Genomic DNA, 23,749 nt, shown 5'->3' on the forward strand with positions numbered 1-23,749 from the left:
ACATTCTGAACCGCTGCAAAGAAAAGGTACTCAGATCTATAATTTATCAAACCTAAGTTCATACAGTAGCCTACTTATTGTGACTAGCCTAACTACTATTTTGCGCCAACATTAAAGGCTTTCTTATCTTATCATCACCACCCCACCTTTGCCTTATTTGTGGTGCCACGGTGGCTGTATTGAACCTCTGCTTGTTTTCCAGACTCCCCCTCGCCCCTCCCTCCTCCTCCTCTTTCTTCCTGGTCGCCTTTTATTTGCCTGTGTGGCTTTCAGCTCGTCCACTCACAGTGATCAAAGACTTGTGTTAGTGCGTCTGGGCTTTCAACTGCGCAGACGGCCACATGTGCTCCGCGGGGTAGAGAGAAAATAGTGAAATAGTTAGCTTACTTATTCAAAGGGAGGCTAATAAAGACGCGATGTGACTCACTATAGGATGTTGAATCAGCTTTGGTAAAGTTTTGTTAGAAAAGGAAGACAAAGCTGTGACTGCTGTAGAGCTGCAAGAGTAATCGCAATTGAAATTTGATGAGACGCAATTACCTAATCGCAAACACTGTTGAGCAAGTTACTTTAAAACTGTAACGCATTATTTATTACTTCAAAGTAATTTGTTGCATTACAGCATTACTGCATTTAAAATGTAAGGCATTACATTACTATTGCATTACTTTGAAGTTACTCTCACCAAAATAACTGCAAAAATGCTGAACTTTTGCGCCATATATGGACTGAACCAGGACTAAACCAGGACTGATCCAAGACTAAACCACAGCTAAACCAGGTCTAAACCAGGACTAAACCAGAGCTGAACCAGGACTAAACTAGGTCTAAACCAGGACTAAACCAGGACTAAACTAGGTCTAAACCAGATCTAAACCAGGACTAAACCATCTCTGGCATTTATTTATTTTTTTTTAATGCATTTATTTTGGGCAAGTAAAGATTTACATTTATATACAATGGAACATATGGCATAAGTGAAATCATAATAGAAATGAAAATAATAACAAAAACTACTAATAACTATTATTATTACTATTTTGCCCAAAAAGGAGTGGGAAGAAGAAAACTTATTTAATCCCACCCCTACTCTTCATAATGTAACACAATGATCTTATTTTGCGTTTTTCAGACATTTTGAATTAAACTATATGAACTATTTACAAGTGCAGACAAGAGTCACTGTTATAGCTTGGTAGTTTATCATAAGTGCACCAACAATGGTAAAGTTAAGGAAACAGACAATGGTAAGAAACAACAAATACAAGTAATACAATGGACAGCACATACCAGCAATGGTAAGAAATGTAATGTAATGGACAGCACATACCAGCAATGCTAAGAAAACAACAAACATAAACCAGCGCTACAGAGGCTGTATTTTTCTAATATTATGACCCACTCTCCATATACTGTGACCAAACCATATGTGTATATAACAGCTTGAATTTATGGATATTTTGGCATTGCTTGAGATGTGTATCCAGTCTGTTCCAGAGTTTTACACCACATACAGACACACAGAAACTTTTACAAGTAGTTCGTACATTAGGCAATTTGAAATTTCCATACCCTCTAAAATTATAAGTTCTCTCTCTCATTTTGAATAAGCTTTGAATATTACGTGGTAGTAAATTATTGCATGCTCTGAATAAAATCACCAGTGTATAATATTTCACCAAATTTGTATGAAGAAAAACCCACTTCAGTCCATGTTAAAAAGCATTGTAACGTGCGTTACCGAGTAAAATATAAAAAAGATTTCCCTGTAATACCTTACATTACTGTGTATTACAGTAATTCGTTACGTTTATAGCACGTTACTACCAACGCTGATCGCAAAGGCTGATATTTTTTGAAGTAGCATCAAAATATCTTCTTAAATGTCTTATTTTGGATAAAAAACTGTTAACCCTGTTGTTTACATTTGTACAAACATGTTCTGAAATATGATTCTTGTATTAGTTTGTCAGTTCATAGGTCTTTTTCAGTATTTTTTTTATTCTCCTGTCACTTGACTGATTGAAAACTATGATACATATTTGCCACAAGTAAATTACAAAAACATTAAAATCTGTAATATGCAAGGTTTAAAGTTTAAAGGTTCTATATTTCTCAAAATTGACTCTTGTGAGCTTTAGGTCATGTTACCGCATCAAAAACAGTTGTTTTTTGTTTCATTCACACTTGTTTGAGTAATCTTATACTATTAGTCTGTCTACATCTCCAAACTTCAAAATGTTTAGTTCCACCTTCTGGTGTCATGATGTAGTGGTAGTTTTTAACAGCTACCTTCTAACTTTTGTTGAGATTGTAAAGATTGGCAATCCCATGTCTGAAACCATCCAAATGATTATAGGGAAGGTGTATGGAGTTTAAAAGCACAGTGGAGCACTTGCTGCATTAACACATGGCATAACAAGTTGGAAAAAAATGAACTCAGCCTAAATATGCAGGATTTATGTGTTACACATGTGTGACTGAAACAAAACACAACTCCAGCTATGTTTTGATGTGGAAACAACATTATAGCATAGAAAATAAATAGAAAATTGTGTAAAATTAACCCTTTAAGCTTCAATTCATGCCACATTTACCAGTCTCACTATTTAACTCTTATTTTAACTCCTCCTTTTGTACCTCAACCTCCAGCTGTTTATTTCCAGACATGCACTTCACCCACTAACCCAGCTTTGTTCTTCCTCCCCTCTTCCGCTCCTCCTCCTCCTCCTCTCCTGTCAGTCAGAGCAGACACGCACACGGGCCAGGCGCCTGTTTTCCATCTGTCCAAGCTCATTCGCTCACTCACCTGGACTTTTACCCAATAAGTCCTGCTTTACCCCAAATAGCTTTAACTGGGCTCAGACAGGTCCTAGAAGGTCAAAGGAATTCTTCACATTTTTTGAGCTGATGTTTTCCAAGAACATAAAGACAATGTTCTGCAAGTTTAATCTCTTAAGTAGGAGATTGTATTTTATGGCTAATATTTCACATAACACAAAGATAGAAGATATATCAAAACCAAATTAATGAATGGACATAAACTCACATTGACCTTCCATATATTTTATTTGATTTGAGTTTTGTCTTGTGGAATGAGTCGAGGGTTGAGCTTTCTTCACTCATATTGTCTGGCCGCAATACTTTGGAAGGGCATCAGGTGTAAAAATTTGTCACTTCAGAAACCATGACTGAAGAAAGACCTTTTTTTTATTACAACTACAAATAAGGCTGGGTATTGTTAAGAAGTTGCCAATATGATACATACCTCGATACATAGGCCATGATACAATAAATATCTCGATACAGTGCACTTTCGATTCAATGCAATATATTTCAAATTGATTCGATACAGTTCAATAAAAAATAAAGTCTAAATCATGGTTGTGATACTAAAAGTCTTAGTTAAACCACATCTTGTACAAAGTGAATATGAAACACACCCATTTTAATCATTGAAACAGTGTAAATGCCAAATGTGACGGATAAACGAGTTTCTTTCCTCTGAACAAACAACAAAACTGTAGCTCTGTAAGAAAATAATTTAGTAAAATAAACCAAAAAATACTCTTGGCAATATATTGATACAGCAGCCCACAATATCGATACTGTATCTTCACATTAAACAATATGATATATAGATATTTTGATATTTTTGCACACAAATCTAAATTTTTTCATTGCTTTTTTATCAAATTAAAGACTTTCTCCTGGGCAATATTAACATTTTGCATTGGATATTACACATTGAATTATCTCTATTGGTGGAGATAAACAGATTGTGGCACCAGGTCCAATTACAAATCACATCTGTGGAGAAGTGACCTTTCATGTTTTTGAAAGGATTTTTTTTATAACATACCTATAAAAACATTACGTGAAGATAGGTAAGTTGAATGCCATGTTGTGGAACATTCCTGGCACTTGTAATGAACATAGCAGTGTCAGTTCTGCTTTCATTTTAAATTATAATCAAATATCCAGCACTTCCGATCATCCAAATCAAAACAGTTACATGTTTTAGAGTAATAATTTGCAGTTACTTAAGTTCTCCCTAACATCTGTGTATCTTCTTACAAGACCAAATCCCTGGAGATCTCTGTTGGTTTTCTGTTGGTTCACGTTACATTTGACTGCTAATGAACCCCGCCATGGCTCTGAGGTTCTTTGGTTCTGCAGAATTATTTAGCATTAGCAGTGACTTCATCCAGGTTTACTAAGTGTCTACCGGGAAGTTCTTCACACTAATTAGCACATAATAGCATGATGTCACTGGATATTGGACAGATTTAAGTTTGTTTTTTGTGTGTGTGTTGGCAGGGTGATCTATCTGCAGGTGAGCATGAACGACGGCCTGTCCTTCATCAGTAGCAACGTGCACATCAACACAACGGAATGTGTAAGTACTTTTTGGATTATTAGACTAAAGAGCAAGTTTTTTTAGATCAAAACACATGTAGGATGAGGAGAACTGTTTGCATTTTACTATGGACAGATACATTCTGTTTTTAGTCTGTGGGTAAGTTAATAATGGTACTGTAACTTTCTATAGGTGGCAAGTCACCTGCATGAAAAAAAGAAATAGAAAGTTAAAATCATATTTCAGAATATTCTCCATGAGGATAGATACATTTTATACTATACTGTGGAAGATTATAAGTCAGGCTGCTCCCATCTAGTGCTTCTGCTCAATTTCATTTTTCTCCAGCAACTAGGTCAGGAATCGGAATACACTAGACAGTTTGCAAGAACCCCAGAAGTTGTAGGTCACACAGCAACCTATCAGCAAATTGGTTAAATAAATACCTACCGTCGAGCAAACGAATCCTAACGCTGCAAGGTCAGACGGTTTCCACAAAGTGAAACCGGCTGATAAATCAGGCTAGAAGATTATAACCAAAGGAACAGTATTGCCATGCAAATAAGCAAGAAAGGACCCCTCCAGGCCAAATAAGAGTCAGGTTTATGGAGAAGTAAGCCCACTCTAAGAAGGAACCGTATTTTTGTAAATTTCCCAGTGTAATAAAAACAACCAAAATTAATAACAAACTTGCATACCTTTAAGGGGGAGTGCTTGAGTTAAATTTGTCAGTAATAATAGCAAATGTATTGTCATTTTTATCACAAAAGTGAATAATGGATACAAGTGATACATTGTTCAGTTACTTAAAAAGCATATTTTTAGAAATGTGTGATAGGACTTTTTTCCTAAATTGATGCTTGCCACTTCTAGATGTATAGTAACTCCTTGCAATCAATACCATTGTTTTTTTCTTTCTGGCCTGCAAGTTCTAGAAAGTAGCTAAGCATTTAGGTTATCATTACCTCTTTTGTGCAAGCTGTCCAATCCAAAATGGCCTCCCAACCCCCTCATGTGGGACAAAGAGTCAAAGCAACAAGTTCATGACCAAGCATAGACCACTGAGTTAGCTTTAGGACTAACATGTAAAACTATACTGTAAATCTATATGCCCACCTCTGTATTGGGCCAAGCTTAGCTCCCTCAAACCGAGATTAAACAGATTGCAATTTAAGAGTATTTAAAGTGATTGGGTAAAATAAAGCAGGCGTGTTGGAGCATATGGAACAGAGCCATGGCACATTTCCACTCTCCCCGACAGAAATGAGCACTTTGAAGCTGCTTTTCCTCAGCGCGAGTGACATCATCGGCGTGACAAAACTGTAAATCCAAACAGCTGTGGTGTGGTCACAGATATAAGCTTAATTAGACACACTGCAGACAATTAGCTGCTTCAAGTCACTAAATTCACTAAGCTAAACCGTAAAGTATAGACACTTAGGAATGGATCCACCAGCAGTGTTACTGGCATTAATGAGTGAAGTTCTCATATTATTATATTATATATATTATATTATAGTTTACACAAGGCTACTAAAAGTTACATTTCTAAACTAATACTGTTGATGCTTCTGTTACAAATAAATAAATGTGTCTGTGGTCTTCTATAATTAAAAAATACTACTTACTTTACAATACTAAACAAAAATCCTAAAATATCATTGGGTGTTACCACAACTTATAATATTGATGCATATAATGGTTTTACTAATACTACTTACCGAAAAAAAAAAAATCTACTTTACTTTGTCATATTTAAACTAATTTAGCTATTTCAAATACTTAACTAAAGCTATGAAAATGGTAGTGTACTTCCAAAGTAAACATCACAATTAGGTCATTTTTAAAAGAGACATATGAACTTTTAAGCAACCTGTTTTCTTTTTAAGTTAGAGTGATTCATACATGTTTAAGTAATCTTTATTCTTTTACATTTAAGATGCCATTACTCCAGAAAAGCTGCTTTCCCTTACCCCCCATACATGCCCATTGCTCAATTGTTACAGTACTTAAATCTCTGTTTTGGGCAGCGTCGCATTAGCCTGATTCATCATTCGGTTTTACTTTATTTCGCTTCGTACAAACCATCTGACCTCGCAGTGTTACAATTTGTTCCCTCGATGGTAGGCATGTACTTTTTATCATTTAACCAATCATTGCTTTTTGGTAGTCACGTATGTAATGCACTGCTAACTGGTATATTAAGCTTTTCCCAAATCCCATGGGAAGAAGGGCAATAATGTCTTTCCCCTTGATAAAATTCAAATAAAATAACATTCTCTTTATTCCAGCTTTAAGTCCTCGATCTCGTGATTCGTTGACAACACTGGATATATGACTTTTCGCTGATTGGCTGGTGCCCGGACTTGCAACTTCTGGGGTTTTTGCGAACTGTCTATTGTATTTTGATTCCTGACCTAGTCGCTGGAGAGAAATGAAATTGAGCGGAGGCAGTAGGTGGCACCAGCCTGGCTAGCGTTGCATAGCCATTTTAACTCAAATTAAAAATGAAAACAGCACCACAGTATTGAACCAGAACCTGGCTGATTTGTTTCTTTATTAAGTCATTTTAGATCAATATTGTAATTTAAAAGAGTCTAATGTGTCATAGAGTGCTCCTGTATAGCAGACAAAAGCACAATATGTCTTCTTTAACACCAACCCCACTTTTGCGTTGAAATAACTCCACTACAATCTAGATAGAAACCACATGTGATTCTCCTCTGCAGTCTGTAATAGGAGCCATGTTTGACTTATTGAGATCAGAGAACTTATATCAACCAGTGTCACCAGGAAAAAAAAGCTGTTTGTCAAATCAGCGCAGAATCGCATATGTTTTGGTGTCTCCATTCTAACGCGTATGCCATGTGTTTGTGTGTTTGTGTGTGTTTGTGTAGTTTGACGGGACCATCCTTCTGATCACGCTGCTGGTGCTGTTCTTGTTACTGGCTCTTCTCTTCATGTGGTGGTTCTGGCCCCTGTGCTGTACTGTGGTAAGGAGCTCTTTACGCAGCCACTCGTGTTACCATTACTCAAACTGCGTCCGCGGGGCCAATGAGTACTCAAAGATGAAAAATGAAGCCCGAGCTGCTTTTGAATATTCTTCTGAAGTTCGGTAAAAGTTGTTAGGCTTTCTATGTATGTGCAATGTCATGAAGTTATTCGATTGAAGTGGCATTTTATGTTTGTGTAGCACGGAATTATGAAATATTATGCAGCCTTTTTTCAACTTTTTTGTTTGGGGTTAAATTAAAACTATATGTTATCTAGGGATAGTGTTTTGACTTCAAGACGCCATAGCTGATGGTTTTTGCTGTCTGAAAAATGTGAAAAACAGAAGTTCAAACTAATTTCCTTGCATCTTAGTTTGTTATAGTTTAAAATCGCTTTACAAGACTCTCCGGGCCAGAAAGGAGTTTTGTCGTCACACTTTTGCTTATAACACAAACAGCGCACTTCCTGGTTCTCTATTATTAGATTGCAGACAGCAGACAGCATTTAATGTTTTCATTTTAAGCCTAAGAGCTGCTTTTAAAGTGTACCGGGGCAAAACAAATTTAAGTTAATTTGATGAAAAATATCAGGGACCACCCATTTAAATAGCATTCACCTTTGTACTAGTTTGCTCCGGGTTTGAGTCCAGTTTAGTCCTGATGTAGACTTGGTTTGATCCAATTCTAGTCCTAGTTTATTTCTAGATTGTGAACACACGCTATGTATGAAATCATATTATTCATTGTATCAAAGAGAAACATATTTAATGGTGTAACCAAACTTGTAATTCAGTAAATATAACTACAATTCATAGTTATGTAGTACATAGACATAACTACTCTTTTTTGAGTATTATTTTCGCTCTAGCTTGAATGTTATATGAGTGTTTTGCACCTATCCTAATTGTATTTCCATTTTTTGTGATTCTGTACAGGTGATCAAAGAGCCACCTCCTCCACCCCCTCCTGAGCCTGTAAGTTAACACTACTGAATTACTTCACTTTTTATATTTAAATTTACACTGTAATTCTACATGTACAGTACGTACCACAAAATACTACCTACCTAAATCTTACGAGCCATTAAAGCTTCTTATGTCTGTACATGTATCACTTTTATTATAGGAATCCGATGACGATGACGACGGCCTCCCCAAGAAAAAATGGCCGACCGTGGACGCCTCATATTACGGCGGCAGAGGCATCGGAGGGATCAAGAGAATGGAGGTGAAGTATAACCTGTCTGTCCATACCACATCCATGGATCATTATTCTACTCAAGCCTATAATCTTGTGGTTTTGGCTGTCTGTAGGTGCGCTGGGGAGGGAAGGGCTCCACAGAGGAAGGGGCCAAGTTGGAGAAACCCAAGAACGCTGTGGTGAAGATGCCCGAGCAGGAGTATGAACCCTACGAGCCCAAACCCAAGAAACCTCACAGCAAGAAGCCACCGCAGAGCCGGAAGTGGTACACGCCTATCCGGGTGAGCACTATAAGCACCATGACGTGCTGCCATTTGCAAGAGGGTCTGGGTCATGGGTTTCAGTTAGCATGCATTTGTAAATATTTAAATACTTCTACATGCAGGAATGTGAATGATGGCCATAGTTTGATTTATGAGAGATACTGTGGAATTGAGGGGAGAAGACCACATTGAAATATTACCTTTTTTTGTTGTATTCTTGAATGAATAGGGAATTGCTTAATATGACTCAACAAAAGTGATAATCATAACGTTTTGTTGGCTAGAATAAAAGAAAGCAAAGGATCTTGGTCAAAGTTTTGTCAGTAATTTGTTATAAAATTTCACTTTTATTTATTTAGAAACTACTAAATATCATGTCATACAAGGATTTAAAGCAGACCTTTTATGCAAAATCGGCATTTCAGAACTTTTAACCATGTTATAGTTGTTTCCCCTTCTCTTTTATCCTCTCAGTGTTGTATTTGGAGTGATTAAGCAATCCTTAATCGCCATTTTGCCGATCAACTCCTGTTCACTGCAACTGATATATACCCACTGTTCTATACTAACTCAATTCTCCAATTTTATTTTCTTATTTGGTAATATATGTAGAATCCGGCAGCATTGCTTAGTCATTCTGGTACAAAAGGGAAAAAAAAGATTACATTAGTGTGGTGGCACAGGACTACTACTGACTATTTGACTTTGCCTTTTTTGCCTAATATTAGAGGAGTGCATAGTGACTTAGTAGTAGTAATTTAGTTTGTAGTCATTTCAAAGCATTTGGAAAATAATCAAAACTCCTAAATATCAGGCCCAAAATACTCAACAGTCATCGGCTACTGGTTGCTCAGGCTCTCAAACAATCGGTATCAACATTGACCATGCAAAACTCCGTATAAATGAAGTGATCCTAGAAGTAAGCAGTGGTTTTGTAACTACTTTGTTACACAATCCTCTTTATAGTAGACGTTTACTGCTGTACATTCTTGCATTGCTGCTCTGATAGTCTTAAATTTTTGAGGTGTTAACCCACAAAGGAGTCTGGAAAACCCAGTTGGAAGTTCAGTAAAGACGGCGCAACAATTTCACTACTCAGCAGGGAAGACTAAAGGCTGTTGTGGACATATTTATGCAGCCTAATTAGTTGCATAAACCCCAAATCCAACAGAGCCCCATAATATATTCTGGAACATAATTAAAGGTATTAGATCTGGCGTCAGTCCTGTTTGTTGTTTTATGACACAATGAAGCCCTTTGTGACAACATAGGCAGTATTCAGGAGTGTACAGTAGGGCTACTCACTGCTATGGAAACAGTATGTGCAGTATGAAGGAGAAGGACAGTGTAGTACAGTTAGCAGGGCAGCCAGTAAGTATACATGAGAGGAAGAGGGTCATGCATGTGTCACTGTGTATACGATGAATACATTATGTGTCATGATACTGGTGTAATACTGAACGGACTGTTGGTTTGCCTAGAATGTTCCACAATATGGCATTTTTATAGCATATTTTTTCTTGAGGGTGTTTAAAGATGCACTATTTAACATTTCTGATGGAGAGTCTACCTCTTGTTTGTCTCCATGGATGTTATTGCTTTGCTTGGAATGACCTGGGGCAATCTTATTAAATTTAAAAATATCTGTCTAATGTACAAGATTAAACATGGCTCGGCTCCCCCTTCGCTGAATTACTTTGTTAATTTCAGATCTAGTGAGGGTAGAGTGACCAGAGGAGCAGTGAGGGAAGATTGCATTATTCCTTATAGAAAAACTGTATTTGGTCAGTGTGTTTTCTCCATCAGAGCGTCCCATCAGTGGAACTCTGTGCCTGAAGCCATCAGAACATCTCCCTCATTCTCTGCTTTTAAAAAGAATGCTAAAAAGTGGCTTTTAGAAATGCAAATGTGTGAACACTAAAACTTTTATTGTATTTTTGCAATCTTATTGTACATTTGTGTAATTTTTGATGTGTAACTTTTAAGTGTATTTTCTTTTAGGATGCCTTTTTGGCATCTGGCAAAGGGACTAGCGATGCAAATTAGCTCTTATCAGCTAACTCGGGCACATTTACATTGTTTTGATGTTGATTAATGTGCATTGTCCCTTTTCAAATAAATAAATAAATAAATAAAAATAAATGTTCCGAAGGATAGCATTAAACGTGTCTATTTCCATGGAGACAAGAAGGTGACAGCACTCATAGTCACACAGGCCAGATCTGTGGAGAGGTGATGATTTTTTAAAGGTATTTTTAAAGCTGATGGAAGAACTGCAAGATATATAAGTTCAAAGTCATATTATGGAACATTCAAGGCAAAACAAGCAGGTCGTGTACCATCCATCAGAAATGTTACACAGTTCACCTTTAACTTGAGGGTTACATATTTCTTTTTCTTTTTTTTTTTCATAAATCGTCACAAAAAAATAACATTATGATTTCATAATAATGCACACAAAAGATTGATAAATACAAAAAGGCCTACTCTTGGAGGGACATTGTTTGCAGTATCAACTATACTACACTATTGTACATTTTAGGAATTTAAGGTTTAATGCCATTGACCATATTATTGTAAAATCTGCATAATACACCCACATCCATGTAAGTTTGACTAAAAGTACAAGTCATCAGACAGTTCCACTTTTCTCTCTTTATTTTAAGAAAGACCCACTGACTTTCAGAATATTTGTTTATCCCAAATTGGTCAATAGCAAAACACAAGATTGGTCACTTGAATAGAATAAGGAGAATATTTAGAAAGAGGAAATAAATTGAGATGAGATGTTCACATTCTAATTCTGTGTTATTGTGTAATGATTATTTGTTTCCTCTTGTTCAGGGTAAACTGGACGCCATCTGGGCTCTGTTCCGTCGCGGTTATGACCAAGTGTCTTTGATGAGGCCTCAACCTGGAGATCATGTGAGTAATGCTATGTCATATGCTGTTATGGAAATCCAATGATACATTTTATTTACTGGGAGAGTACTGCATAAAAATGTCCACAATCTAGAATTGAAATGGCCCATATTTGGCTGTTTAATCTGTGTTCTAGGGTAGTTTCCTCATTCACACATGTTTAACACACAAATCCTGCATATTTAGGCAATTTTTTAAAATTTTGTTGGATCAGTGAAACAAATATTTCAACAATTTTTTACCAAATATGCGCTGAAATATGGTCTAAATAAATATATTTTGATGGATCAGAAAATAGCTTAATGGGCCCTTTAATAATGCCATTGTTATAAAAAGTCTTTTGTCTGTTGCGTCTGTTGTACAGTCTGTTCTCCGATTACAGTGATCATAATCCGATTATGAAAAGAACATTTCAACAGTTAATTTGACACAAATATTCTGATTAGTCACTTGCAGACCTAATCTTGAGTTTTAGAATGATTTCATAACATATACCAATAAACAAAAACATGTGTCAAATTCTTCTTTCAAAACTACTTTTTCTGCAAATGCTGTATCTTTTCTTGCCCTTTCGTCATAGTGCTTGGGTAGACAGAAAATAAATCGTAGGTTTATTGCAAAGGAAATGTGGCTATGATGTATTAGGTTTTGGGTGTGAGTGAGAAAATATGCCTCAAGGGAAGAAACGCTCTCATAAACCCATTATTGTGTCCAGATTTGTGTTTCTAGTCACAGATCACACTTGCCCTTGTCTCCTCTGCATGCTTCTCTGGGTCGTGATGTTATGAGCTAGCTAGCATTTCTTTTGGCTAATGTTCATCACATCAAGCCAAAGTGGACACATGCTCTACATTAGATGCCATAAAGTGAAAAGAAAGCAGGGAGACACATCCTCACAGCTTGATATGTCAGTTTTTATGTGTTCTGTTGCTAGCTCTGACCCATACTGCACACACGTGTTTTAGGTTTAAAGACCACACCCATTTTTATTAGAGATAGATAGAAATTCATACAACGTGTATGTTGCTAAATCAAGAACTACAGTTACTAACAAGCTCTCATTCAGTGTGAATGTTGTATTTTCTAACAGTTCAAAGTTAATTTTTTCACATCAGGCTATCAATGCGAGATGGCCCCCAATCTGAGATGGCTGGTGCTAGACATTTGGCCCCGAAAGAATGCTTAGCTGTGATTAGTCAGTTTAGGAAAAATATTAAGGGCGTGGTTAAAGGATAAAAGTGCACTATGTAACTTTTCTGGAGGAAGATCACAACTTGCTTGTCTCCATTATCATGGTATTGCTTTGCCTGGAATGATTCACAGTATGGCATTAAATTTGTCTGTCTCCGTGGAGATAAGTTGATGGTCCTATGTCAGAACCCACACACAGTAAGAGTGCATGTTTTTCAACGTATATGAGCAATAAAAACACCTGCAATTGAATATATACAAGATGGGTTTGTTTAGTGTCATACTGTGGAACATTTCAGTGAAAACACTGATGTCTGCATTGAGAAGCACCAAGGTTATGCCACCAGGAAAGTGACATTGTGCACCTTTAAGTTTAGGTCTATGGTTTGGCTTTCACAGTGTCTTGTAGTGAGTGGATTACCTTCTCTGTTAAATGTATTTCACAGCTTTCAGTTCTGGCAGCAAACTTTGTCATGACTAAGAGCATGCTCATTGGACTTCTTTTCCCACTGCAGCAATGTCGCCCATCATCATTTGTGGTTTAGTTACCCGGCAGCAGAAACATCTCATGGTCCCATGAGGGAGGGGGGTTTGAAGTTTTGTTTCAAAGAGGCTAAATAAACATTATTCAACCTGCATTTTACCTGAAAAGTTACATTTCCTGTCTAAAGTCTCCAGGGCTTCAGTCTCCACCTGAATACGAGCCAAAACATGAATCTAAACACACAGTATATCTCCATCACAGTTGGCCTAGTTTCAATGCTGAATTTGTAACCATTCTTGCTTGTGTTTGGATCATTATTCTTAATCATTACAAACGCCAATGTGTAATTTCACTATATACACAAAACGATACAAAATTAACTTAAATCAACAACAGCTTAGCGCCTTAGAAAGTGATGCATTTTACATACAGACACCACCACAAACATTAGCTTCCATTCTGTCTGCGGTGTCTGCTGTGCTCTTAAACTCTATAGGCACACATACAGTTCCTTATAGCTCTGGTTAAGAAGGAATGCTATAAAGATACTACATAAAAAGGGGGATTTGTTCACCAAGTCTGAACACATGTATTCCCACACTCATCTCCAAGGCCAGTGAGTTTTAGACTTTAGATAAAACTTTAGTAGCATTGTCAAAAATATTGAAAATCTGATACTAATTGATACTTAAACTAGTATTGAAAATAAAAAACTAATTTGAGCAGGTATCAATGCTAGAAAAGTTAAATTCACAGGACAGAAATTAACCTTTCCTGAATAGCTTTAGAATGACCTGGAGCTGTATCAGAACAAGTATAAGCGCACATACACACCCATGGACCATTATGGAACCTATAGATATAAGACCACATGGTAATATAAAAGAAAAGTATTACCAATTTTTAAAAAGTTTTAAAAGTACTAGGATTTAATGTTGAAAATCACATTCTATTGTCTAAATAAAGAGTGTTTTATATTATCATTTTGGTTTCAGAATTGGTATTGAGTATCAAGTCTTTCCCTTAGTATTGAATTCAAGTTTAAAATGTTTGTATCGTGACAAAACTAAACTGTAGTTCAAATAATGATTACTGTGTACTACTAACAATTTACTGAGAAAAAGTGTAAAATGTATTTTCATTAGTTTCTTTCTCCTACAACATATAACTATTCCTAATATAAAAACAAATAATGCATTTTATTTAAAAGTGACACCACGCTGAACAATTAATAAACAAACATTTATTTATTCACTACTGATACTGGTATTGAATATTTGCACTGATGCTGAAAAATGTGTGGTTATGCATTCCATGATATCGGTTGAGCTGATATCCTGATTGGACCTTTAACTGGATGTAGTCAGACTGTGTGCAGGCTGATTTTGGCCTGGAACATTTCATAATATCTGAACTTTTATTCAAACAAAGCTGTTTAGTTGTGATTTGTAGAATAAATAACAGTTGAATTACACAATTGCGTCTGTTGTGTAATAAATTAACTGTGTTTAAAAGAAATACACAGCACTGGTATGGGTTAATATCAGATATGAGCAGACACTTAAAGTGAAAGTATCAATATCGGTATCGGAACTGAAAAAGCAGGATTCATGTTTAAAACATCTGTAAATTTGTAATTTAGCAAATAACAAATAATCTGCCATCAAGATCATATCATATTTTTACATTCAGAGAATGGAGCTATTTTCCACTTCTCACTGAAACCATTTTGTTTACACAGAAAAATATTTGTACTACATTCTGGCTATGTCAACATGACTAAACTGCTAAAATTATACTACATTTGATACAGTAAATTGTAGTTTCCTAACCACATCCATTATGCTGACATCATACGAATGTCAAAGTCATTCTACAAGGGCTCTAATCCGTCCTGTTCACAAGAAGTTGATTCTCTCCCGGGAGGTAGGTCCAGGGTACCTCACACACGCACACATGCGCGCGCGTGCAGACACACACACCCCTACACATACACATACACATACACATACACATACACATGGACTCTCATGACCCAGTGGAGCTGTAGACCTGGGGGAGTGAAGAATGACAAGCCAAGCAAATGTTTAATATAAAAATACATCTTGGAGTTAGCTGTCACGTAGGCTGCTGCTCAGTGTTGTAAGAAAGAAAACACCTTTATATACATCAATCAGGCTTTATACAGTGAATTATGGAAGGGAAGTGCCTTGCTCAGTGCTCAAGGTTTGAGCTGATAATTCTCTGATTGCTGGGTGGACACTAGCCTGAAAATCTGTGTATATGGAGTATGTTTCTGGAGCATCAGTAATGAATTTATCTAGTCATGTGTTGGTGTTAAAATGGATATGTTATTTGTTAATACAGTTAATGTGAAGCTGACACCCATGTCCAATTTTAATCATGTTTTAGAATTGATCTTAGCCCCGCCCACTTAGACCCTTCTCTCACTCATGTTGAACCCATAGACCTTATAAAATTGGACTAAGGTTATGTTTACACTGAAACGAATTACTATATCACCATATCACTGTATCACTTTATCACTGTATCACTGTATCACCGCATCGGAAAAGATTTGTGTCCAGACACATCGTTTCTGTATCCGCAAGCCTTCCCCATCCACACAGCTCACTCCATGTGTGCTGATGCGGTTCAGCTTCTGTTGGACTAAAGGACACGAATATGTGTTCTTTCTGTGACAGAAGGGTGTTCTGCTAACCGTGTCTGAAGTTGCAACAGCTGCTTTCGAGCCAAGAAAGATGGCAAGCTTGAAAACAGTCTTTTCATGGACTTTCATGTACTAGCAAGTAGTTCTAGTTATGCTGTTTCCCGTTTGTCAATAGTGTCACATGACTGATGTCACGAACCCAGCGAATCGGGAAGGCGCAAGTCTTCATGGTCCAATAAGGACGGCAACTACAGCTCTTACATCAGCAGCGTCCGCACAGTGCCAGATCAGATCTGTACTCAGATGAATTCGTGGGAGCTGGCGGCACCAGATCATTCCGTCTCTGGAGCTGTTTTCCATTGGATTAGTGTGGACAAACACTGCATCCACAACAAAAATGACTCAGATATGTACTAGTGTGGATGGGGCCTAACTGAGTGTGACGTCACGCATGGCATTCAGCACCACTCAAATGAAGCTCATGATGCCAGCGAATTTGGAGCCAGGCTCTGAATTATGAATAGGACTTTTTTAACAGACAAAACAGTGAAATAAAAACATCTTAGTGCAGGCTAATACGAACATTTTAAGACCAAAATGATGAGGCCTATATATATATATATATATATATATAGTGTCTATGGTTGTTTGTGATTTCACAGGTCCAGTTGTTTCCACATAGTTCTCATCCAACAACATCTCTGATTGAATAAAATCTGTCTTTGGGAGTTGTCCTCTTATGGTTCTCATCTGGCTGCTTTTACATTATAGAGTTACTATATGGAAAAAGCAATAATGAACTTGAAATATAGGTACCTTTCAAGTCAAATGAGGAGAAATAGGCCAAAAGCCCTAATGAATACTTGAAACATTTTTTTCCAAACTTCTAGCTCAGTCACATAGTAAAAAGACTCTGGCTAGTCCTCACTCAGCTAATACTTAACACTTAACATAGAAAAGCAAACATTTCCATTACATACTAGCTTACTTCGACATTGCTAAGACTTACAAATCTGATCTTTTTTGGTACTTCCAGATGCAAATTTACAAGCTACACTGAAGATTAGCATCCTCTGTTTATTTATCTTTCCATCGTTGCCCTTTCTATTACATATAATCTATCCTCTGTAATGCTTTGCTCAGCACAGTTTCTATAGGCTTCATGCAATTTCATGTTTGGACTTGATCTCCGTGTCTCTGCTGTACGCTCATATTTCACTGTCCACATGTATTTTCATTTACATTGGAGAACAGTTTGTGGTTTGCTCATACGGGGGTTCAAAGTTTAGTAGGACAATGCTTTCACAACATGTTGCGTATCGTGTTTTTCGAAAGATTTGTTCTTCCTTACAAATAAAACATCAATTTACATTCTATTAACTCAACAAACACATGAACTAGGAAGGTCATTTGCAAATAGCTTCCTATTAATTTAACTTTTATATTACGCAAAATTGTAAGATTTCAGCCATGTTAGAAATTTGCTACCACCTCAAAAACATACATGTTTTGTTTCATTCACCCATGGCTGTGTAATCCTTTATTTTTAATCTGTCTACATCTCCAAAGCTCCCACTGCTCTGTTTAACCTTTTGATGTCATGAAGATGTAGTTTTCAAGTTAAGAGCTACCCTTTGTTTAGTAGAGATTGGAAATTTCAGGACTGAAATTATCCAAATGATTAAAATGAAGGTGTATGGAGTTTAAAAACACAGTGGAGTGTTTCCTGTATTACCACATAACACTACAAGGTGGAACAGAGTATTTTACATTTGAGAAATGAACTCATCTTAAATATGCAAGGTTTTTGTGTTAAACATGAGTGAGTGAGTGAGTGAGTGAATGAAACAAAACAAAATTCCAGGTATGTTTTTGATGATGAAGCATCATTATAACATGGATCAAAAAATTGCATTATATTTGCGGTTTTAAGTTATACAGGGTACATTCTGACTTTCACTTCAGAAATGGTGGTGTCTGAGGTAGCTTCAGCCCCCTGTGAACCTAGCTCAGGTTGTGGTTAGAATGTTCTGCAAGTAACCGTGGAATGAAATGTGATTCTTCCTGAACAAATTCATAGCAGCTCTGCAGTCTTCCTGTGCTGTACATGTATTGTAGGCTCATGTAGCGGGACATTATCAGTCACAATCATGCAAACAATACAGTATAGGCAGTATATATGTTGATGTATTATTGATAATAAATAATAACTTAAAGTGTAACTTTTCTTTTCTTGGTTATGGATCCACAACTTGCTTTGTCAATAATCTTCATATATATAATGAGCGTATATATATTTTGCATTCATTCAATTACAGGTGTTTTGTTTTGTTTTTTTTTTCATTTAAGTGGCAAATGAATCATGAAAAACATGCCTCATACTGTGTGCAGGGTTGCCTCTTCACAGATCTGACTAGTAACTTTGTACTATAATAAAAAGAAAATCAAAACACTGGTATCATTGATAGAGGGTACTGAGAGTGTGAGTAAAATCTTGTTTTCTGAGACAAAAAAGGTTGGGAACCATTGTCATAGAGACTCCACCAGACTAATCTCCACCAGAAAAGTTACATTGTGTGCTTGTATAGTCAAAATGAAATAAAAGCAATAATGGTAGCTGCTGAGTTTGATCTGATATCAATTCTATATTTTGTGATACTTATGTTTGTGTTTGTTTCACCAGGGTCGGTGCATAAACTTCACCAGAGTAAAGGATGAGTCCACAGCCAAAGTCCCACCCCGCACCCCGAACAGCGCCCCCTGTCCTCCTCCTCCGGACTACACCTCTGTGCCGCGCAGTGCCAGCCCTCCCTCTAGAGCGCCTCCGTGTGGTCAGCTGCCTCCAGGACCTCCTCCGTCCCGCACCCCTCCCGGTCCGCCCTGTGGCCCGCCCTCCCGGCCCCCGCCCACCCTGCGGCCCTGAGCCTCTGCCTGCACAAGCACAGGCTTCTCTCACAGACTATGGAGGTAACTGTGGTCCCGCTGCCAAAGACTCTGCTACAGGCCAAACATCAGAACTATTACATTTAAAAGTGTCAAGTCACAGGCATAGAAATTTCATAATCATTTTACAGATGAAACGCTCATCATGGGGTTAAATTACAGTTCAATTCTATCATTAGGACCACTATGTAGGATCAAATGTGCTCATGTGTGACTTGGCATGGCTGCACAAGTTGAATTGAGGGAATCTCTTGCAGAGTTTGCTTTTGTAAGATCACAATTGTTGCTGGACAGCAAAGTTTGTACAGACACTAGTCCTCAGAGAAATGTAATGGAGGATTCCATTGTTATTGGTATCAACTACTGATGTGCAATTGAGCTAAGTTTAAATAATCAGATGTAAACAAAGTGGGTTGTTTTGCATTTGGCCATGCTATGATATTAATGGTTAGTTTTGATTTGCTATCACAAAATTTACAGTCATCCAGCAACTTACAAACCAGTGACCCCTCGGTAAAGAGCACATTGATGGTGACAGATGACTGATCTACCAATCAAAGACAGGGAAGTGTACAGAAGTTTTTGTATGGAACGGTGTTGCAATATATGATTTGTAAGAAATCCCTTTGTGAATGAAATGTTGGATGTTTTTGAGGCTTTGGGTTTTTGTCTTGTATTGTGCATATTTCTTGTAGTTCAGTGTTAGAACAGTGTTAGTGTCCTGATGTCCTGATGGGAGGTGTCTCTGCACATACTGCAGCGGTAGCAGACGAACAGTGGACTCAGGTTAGACTTCAGGTAATGGCTCTCCTCACATACACAACCCTGCCTTATGTCTTATTCATATCTTCCCAATATCACCAGTCACAATGCAACTGCAGGGCAGTTCAACCAACTTTAATTTATTCTACTCCCACTACACAGAGGAGAGTACTTGAATATTGACAAGGTGTCCAACCAGCACCGGACACTGTGCACAGAATCAGAAACTCAATAAGCCAGTAGTGCCTTCTACAATCTTCATGTTAGTTAGTTTATGTACGTCATTCACATGTCATGTAGTCCTGTGATACATGCCTTTGTATGGTCCCAAATGTTGAAGCACTGCTAGCTTTAGGTACAAACATTTGGCATACACTTTATTGGAAATATATGTTGTTTTCAACATTTATTGTGATTGGCAAATAGTATTGATTGTCAATTAAAGATTGACCGGTAATATGTATCTTCATTCTAAGATGTGTATGTTGACATTGGTAAATGCGGTGTTATCTGTAAAATGAAGAGCCTCACTAGACTTCAGGTGTCTTATGTTAACCCAAGTTTCTACATGTATAAACAGCAAATGGAAGCAAAAGAAAGACGTATATGTTTACTTCTTCTAATTGATTATGATTTGTTACTTTATTAATAAACTTTGGCTTACAAGCTTCTTTGACTGTCTTTGCTTTCTCCTTTAATAGAACACAACATGAGGTTAAGTAGACCATGAACCTGAGAAAATGAGTAGCATATTTTCAGGCCTGTGATCAATACGGGTGTTTATGGTCCCATTTAGGTGAGAATGACTAACTGAAAAACTGTTGGCTAATGATAGCTAGGTTATGACTGCAATGTTATTTGAGAGGGACCTGTTAAACAGCACAAATCAGCTCACTTGTCCAGCTAAGTCAGTTCGTGAACATCAAGTTGGGTTAAAACAAAGCTCATATTAAAGGAGCATTGTGTAACTTCTCTGGTAGATGGCCTGCCAGTTACTTGTTTCCATGGAGATGTTACTGGTTTGCCTGCAGTGTTCCAATGCATGGAAAAGCTGACTCCAACCTGAAAAGTTATGCAGTGCACCTTTAAAGTCTAATTTGAGAGACAGAGCAGTTCCTCCAGTTAGCTGCACTCGCCCAGGGTGTTGATAACATCAGTTGAAAGGTATCAATAACACGTTTTGTTGTAGTCAACCACAGACCAGAGAATAGATCATAGAAGAAGCTTATCCTCGAGGTATCCCAAATTAGCACAGATATTCCTGGTTTTAACAATTGAAAACATTTACATGTTTTCAAGCCTAAATACTCCTCTGCTTGTAATTTATTCCACTGACTAACTCCAAATAAAGTGTGTTTTGGAACATTAGCCTCAAAAGCCCACCGCCACGCCTTGTTCTCTTTGCTGATGAGGAATAAAATACCCTCCGCAAATGCCCTTCTTTCCAGGTTCAGATGAGTTCAGCCAATCCCATCCCCTCAAAACATTGAACCTCCCAAATCGCGAACCCAGTCACTTTGGGCAACCCCGGCATCTTAATTCAAGCATATCGACAAGCGCGTGGAGCCTTGTACCGAAGTATACGGGTGAATACAACCCCAGGGCATCTCAAATCAGCTTTACCGTTCGTGAAGTGAATAAATTGTGAACAGATCCAGATGGGTAATTACTGCAGAGTCAATGTTTTTTTCCCCTGTGCATGCGAAGGAGAGGAGGATGTGGGATGGTTAAAAGGGTGGGCAGAATTGAAAATATGGAGCAAAGAATGGACCAAATGAGACAGAAAATCAGCAGCTGCCTCGGGCTTTTTCCTGCAGGGCCATCACCTCCATGGAAGATTCTGATGGTCTGTGTGTTTGGTGGTGGGCTGGTTGGGTAAAGGTCTTGCATGCAATGATTCAAATGAGGACAAAGGTGTAAAACGAGACAATAGAAATTAATTTTTGACCAGATCATCATGTCTTTTACCAAGTTTGGGCTATTAAATACTCAATGGAGCTCAATTGTGGGTGGGTCTATTTGAGGGAGTGAAATTGTCATTATTATTAATCTCATTCTCTGTTCCTCATTTAAAATAAAAAAGCGGACCTATATGAGTTAAAAGGAACAACATGCAGAGGGTTAACCAACTTGAAAATGTGGTAAAGTTTTGCCTATTCAAAATATGGTATTTTTTACTTTCTACATCAGAAATGTTAACATATAAGGTAATGTAACTTTTGGTTAGCCTTTACACAGGTCAGACTTACAACATGGCCTGATGGCACTATCGGGGTCAGTGTTTTGTGTGTGTTGGGCTTTTTTGACTTTTTTAGGCAGGCAGATAATATTTGGGCTACTTTCAACAAGTTTGGGCGTTTTTTTTTTTCACACCAATCAACACAATAAGCAATAATGCAATAACGCGATGAACTGTATGAGACTTTCACTCCTGTTCAGTCGTATGGAGGAGCGTGCCGGCTTGTGCACAAATGAATGGACGTCCACTATGTTCAGACCTCTCCGGCAGATGATTCAGTTCTTTGATGTTTGAGTCTCAGGCTATGTGTTCGCCAGCTGTTCTTTCAGTAGCCTAGGCTATAGCCGACCATTGATGATATTAATTTTTATGCATGATGAACACGCTGTCCTTGCCCTCTCCAGGTGGGTGGAGAGGCCCTGCCTTAAGTGCCTTAAGGAGTTCAAGTATCTCGGGGTCTTATTCATGAGTGAGGGGAAGATGGAGCGTGAGATTGACAGGCAGATCGGTACAGTGTTTACAGTAATGTGGTCAAACTATTGTGGCAAAGCTAACTACTAAACTTTTGAACTAAAGGCAAAGCTCTCGATTTAAGGGTCAATCTGTGTTCCTACCCTCACCTATGGTCATTAGCTTTGGGTAATGACTGAAAGAACGAGATCGCGGATACAAAATGAGTTTCCTCTGCAGGGTGGCTGGGTGCTCCCTTAGAGACAGAGTGAGGAGCTCAGTCACACGGGAGGAGCATGGAGTAGAGCTGCTGCTCCTCCACGTCAAGAGGAGCCAGCTGAGGTGGCTCGGGCATCTGTTCTGGATGTTTCCTGGACCCAGGACACGGTGGAGGGACTATGTCTCTCGGCTGGCCTGGGAACGCCTCGGGGTCCCCCGGAGGAGCGGGAGGACGTGTCTGGGGTGAAGGAAGTCTGGGAGTCCCTGCTTAGACTGCTGCCCCGTGACCCTTCCCTGGATAAGCGGAAGAAAATGGATGGATGTTTATTGAAAATAAATTGTTTTCTGTGACAAAATGTTGTTGTTGTGTTGGTTTTTTTGCTGAAGAGGGCGAGTTTTCAAATGTGCTTGAGCGGAAAGCACTAAACCCAGTCTGGCAACAGTGATTGGGGTAAATAATGGTGCCCACCTTTTACGTTTCATACAACCATTTGTAGGATGGCTTATATTCTACCAACTTTGCATTTGGACAACTGACCATAATGAAAAGTCACTCCATTAGCCTAAACCTTTCCACTTGCAATATTCTGTACACTTTTTTCACCCCACAACAAACAAGTGTTTTCTTTAAGCTAACAAAGACTTCATAGTGATGATTGTGGCTTTTAGCTGCTTTTATGCTAATTTATGCTAACAACACCAGTCTGAGCCTAGTGAAGATTATACAGGCTTATTAAACTGGTGCTGAGCCACATCACAACCAAACTGTTCTGTTCTGTCCAGAAGTCTGGGTCACGGCTGCACAGACAATACTTGTGGGGAGTGAATTCTTCTGTCAACCGCTGTAGCATTTAGCATAACCGCCATCCAAACATATCATTATAAAGGCACATGTTTTAAAGGTGGCTTCTTTTACTCCTATTTGAGTAATACATCTTACAGTTTTTCAAAGTTTTGGCTAGCTACTGTAAGAAAGGGGGTCAGCCCGATGTGCGCCCGTATTGTTGTTCCCCCAGGAAATATTGGTACCTCCAATTTAGAAAGGGACCACA

General features: G+C 37.9%; 1 protein-coding gene across 1 annotated transcript in view; it reads left to right on the plus strand.

The window, feature by feature from the left end:
- antxr1c (ANTXR cell adhesion molecule 1c) overlaps positions 1–20,460 on the plus strand; it is a 48,695-nt gene extending 28,235 nt beyond the window's left edge. Inside the window, exons 12-18 of the mRNA XM_055150353.1 lie at positions 4,321–4,399; positions 7,258–7,353; positions 8,289–8,327; positions 8,479–8,580; positions 8,667–8,834; positions 11,661–11,741; positions 18,768–20,460. Of these exons, the coding sequence (XP_055006328.1) occupies positions 4,321–4,399; positions 7,258–7,353; positions 8,289–8,327; positions 8,479–8,580; positions 8,667–8,834; positions 11,661–11,741; positions 18,768–19,007 (805 nt within the window). The 3' untranslated portion in view covers positions 19,008–20,460. The remainder of the gene's footprint in view (positions 1–4,320; positions 4,400–7,257; positions 7,354–8,288; positions 8,328–8,478; positions 8,581–8,666; positions 8,835–11,660; positions 11,742–18,767) is intronic.
- The last annotated feature ends 3,289 nt before the right edge of the window (positions 20,461–23,749 follow it).

This window comes from Boleophthalmus pectinirostris, unplaced genomic scaffold, assembly GCF_026225935.1.
Source record: "Boleophthalmus pectinirostris isolate CB_2022bp ecotype Guang Dong unplaced genomic scaffold, ASM2622593v1 HiC_scaffold_14, whole genome shotgun sequence".
In the NCBI taxonomy this organism is placed as follows: domain Eukaryota; kingdom Metazoa; phylum Chordata; class Actinopteri; order Gobiiformes; family Gobiidae; genus Boleophthalmus; species Boleophthalmus pectinirostris.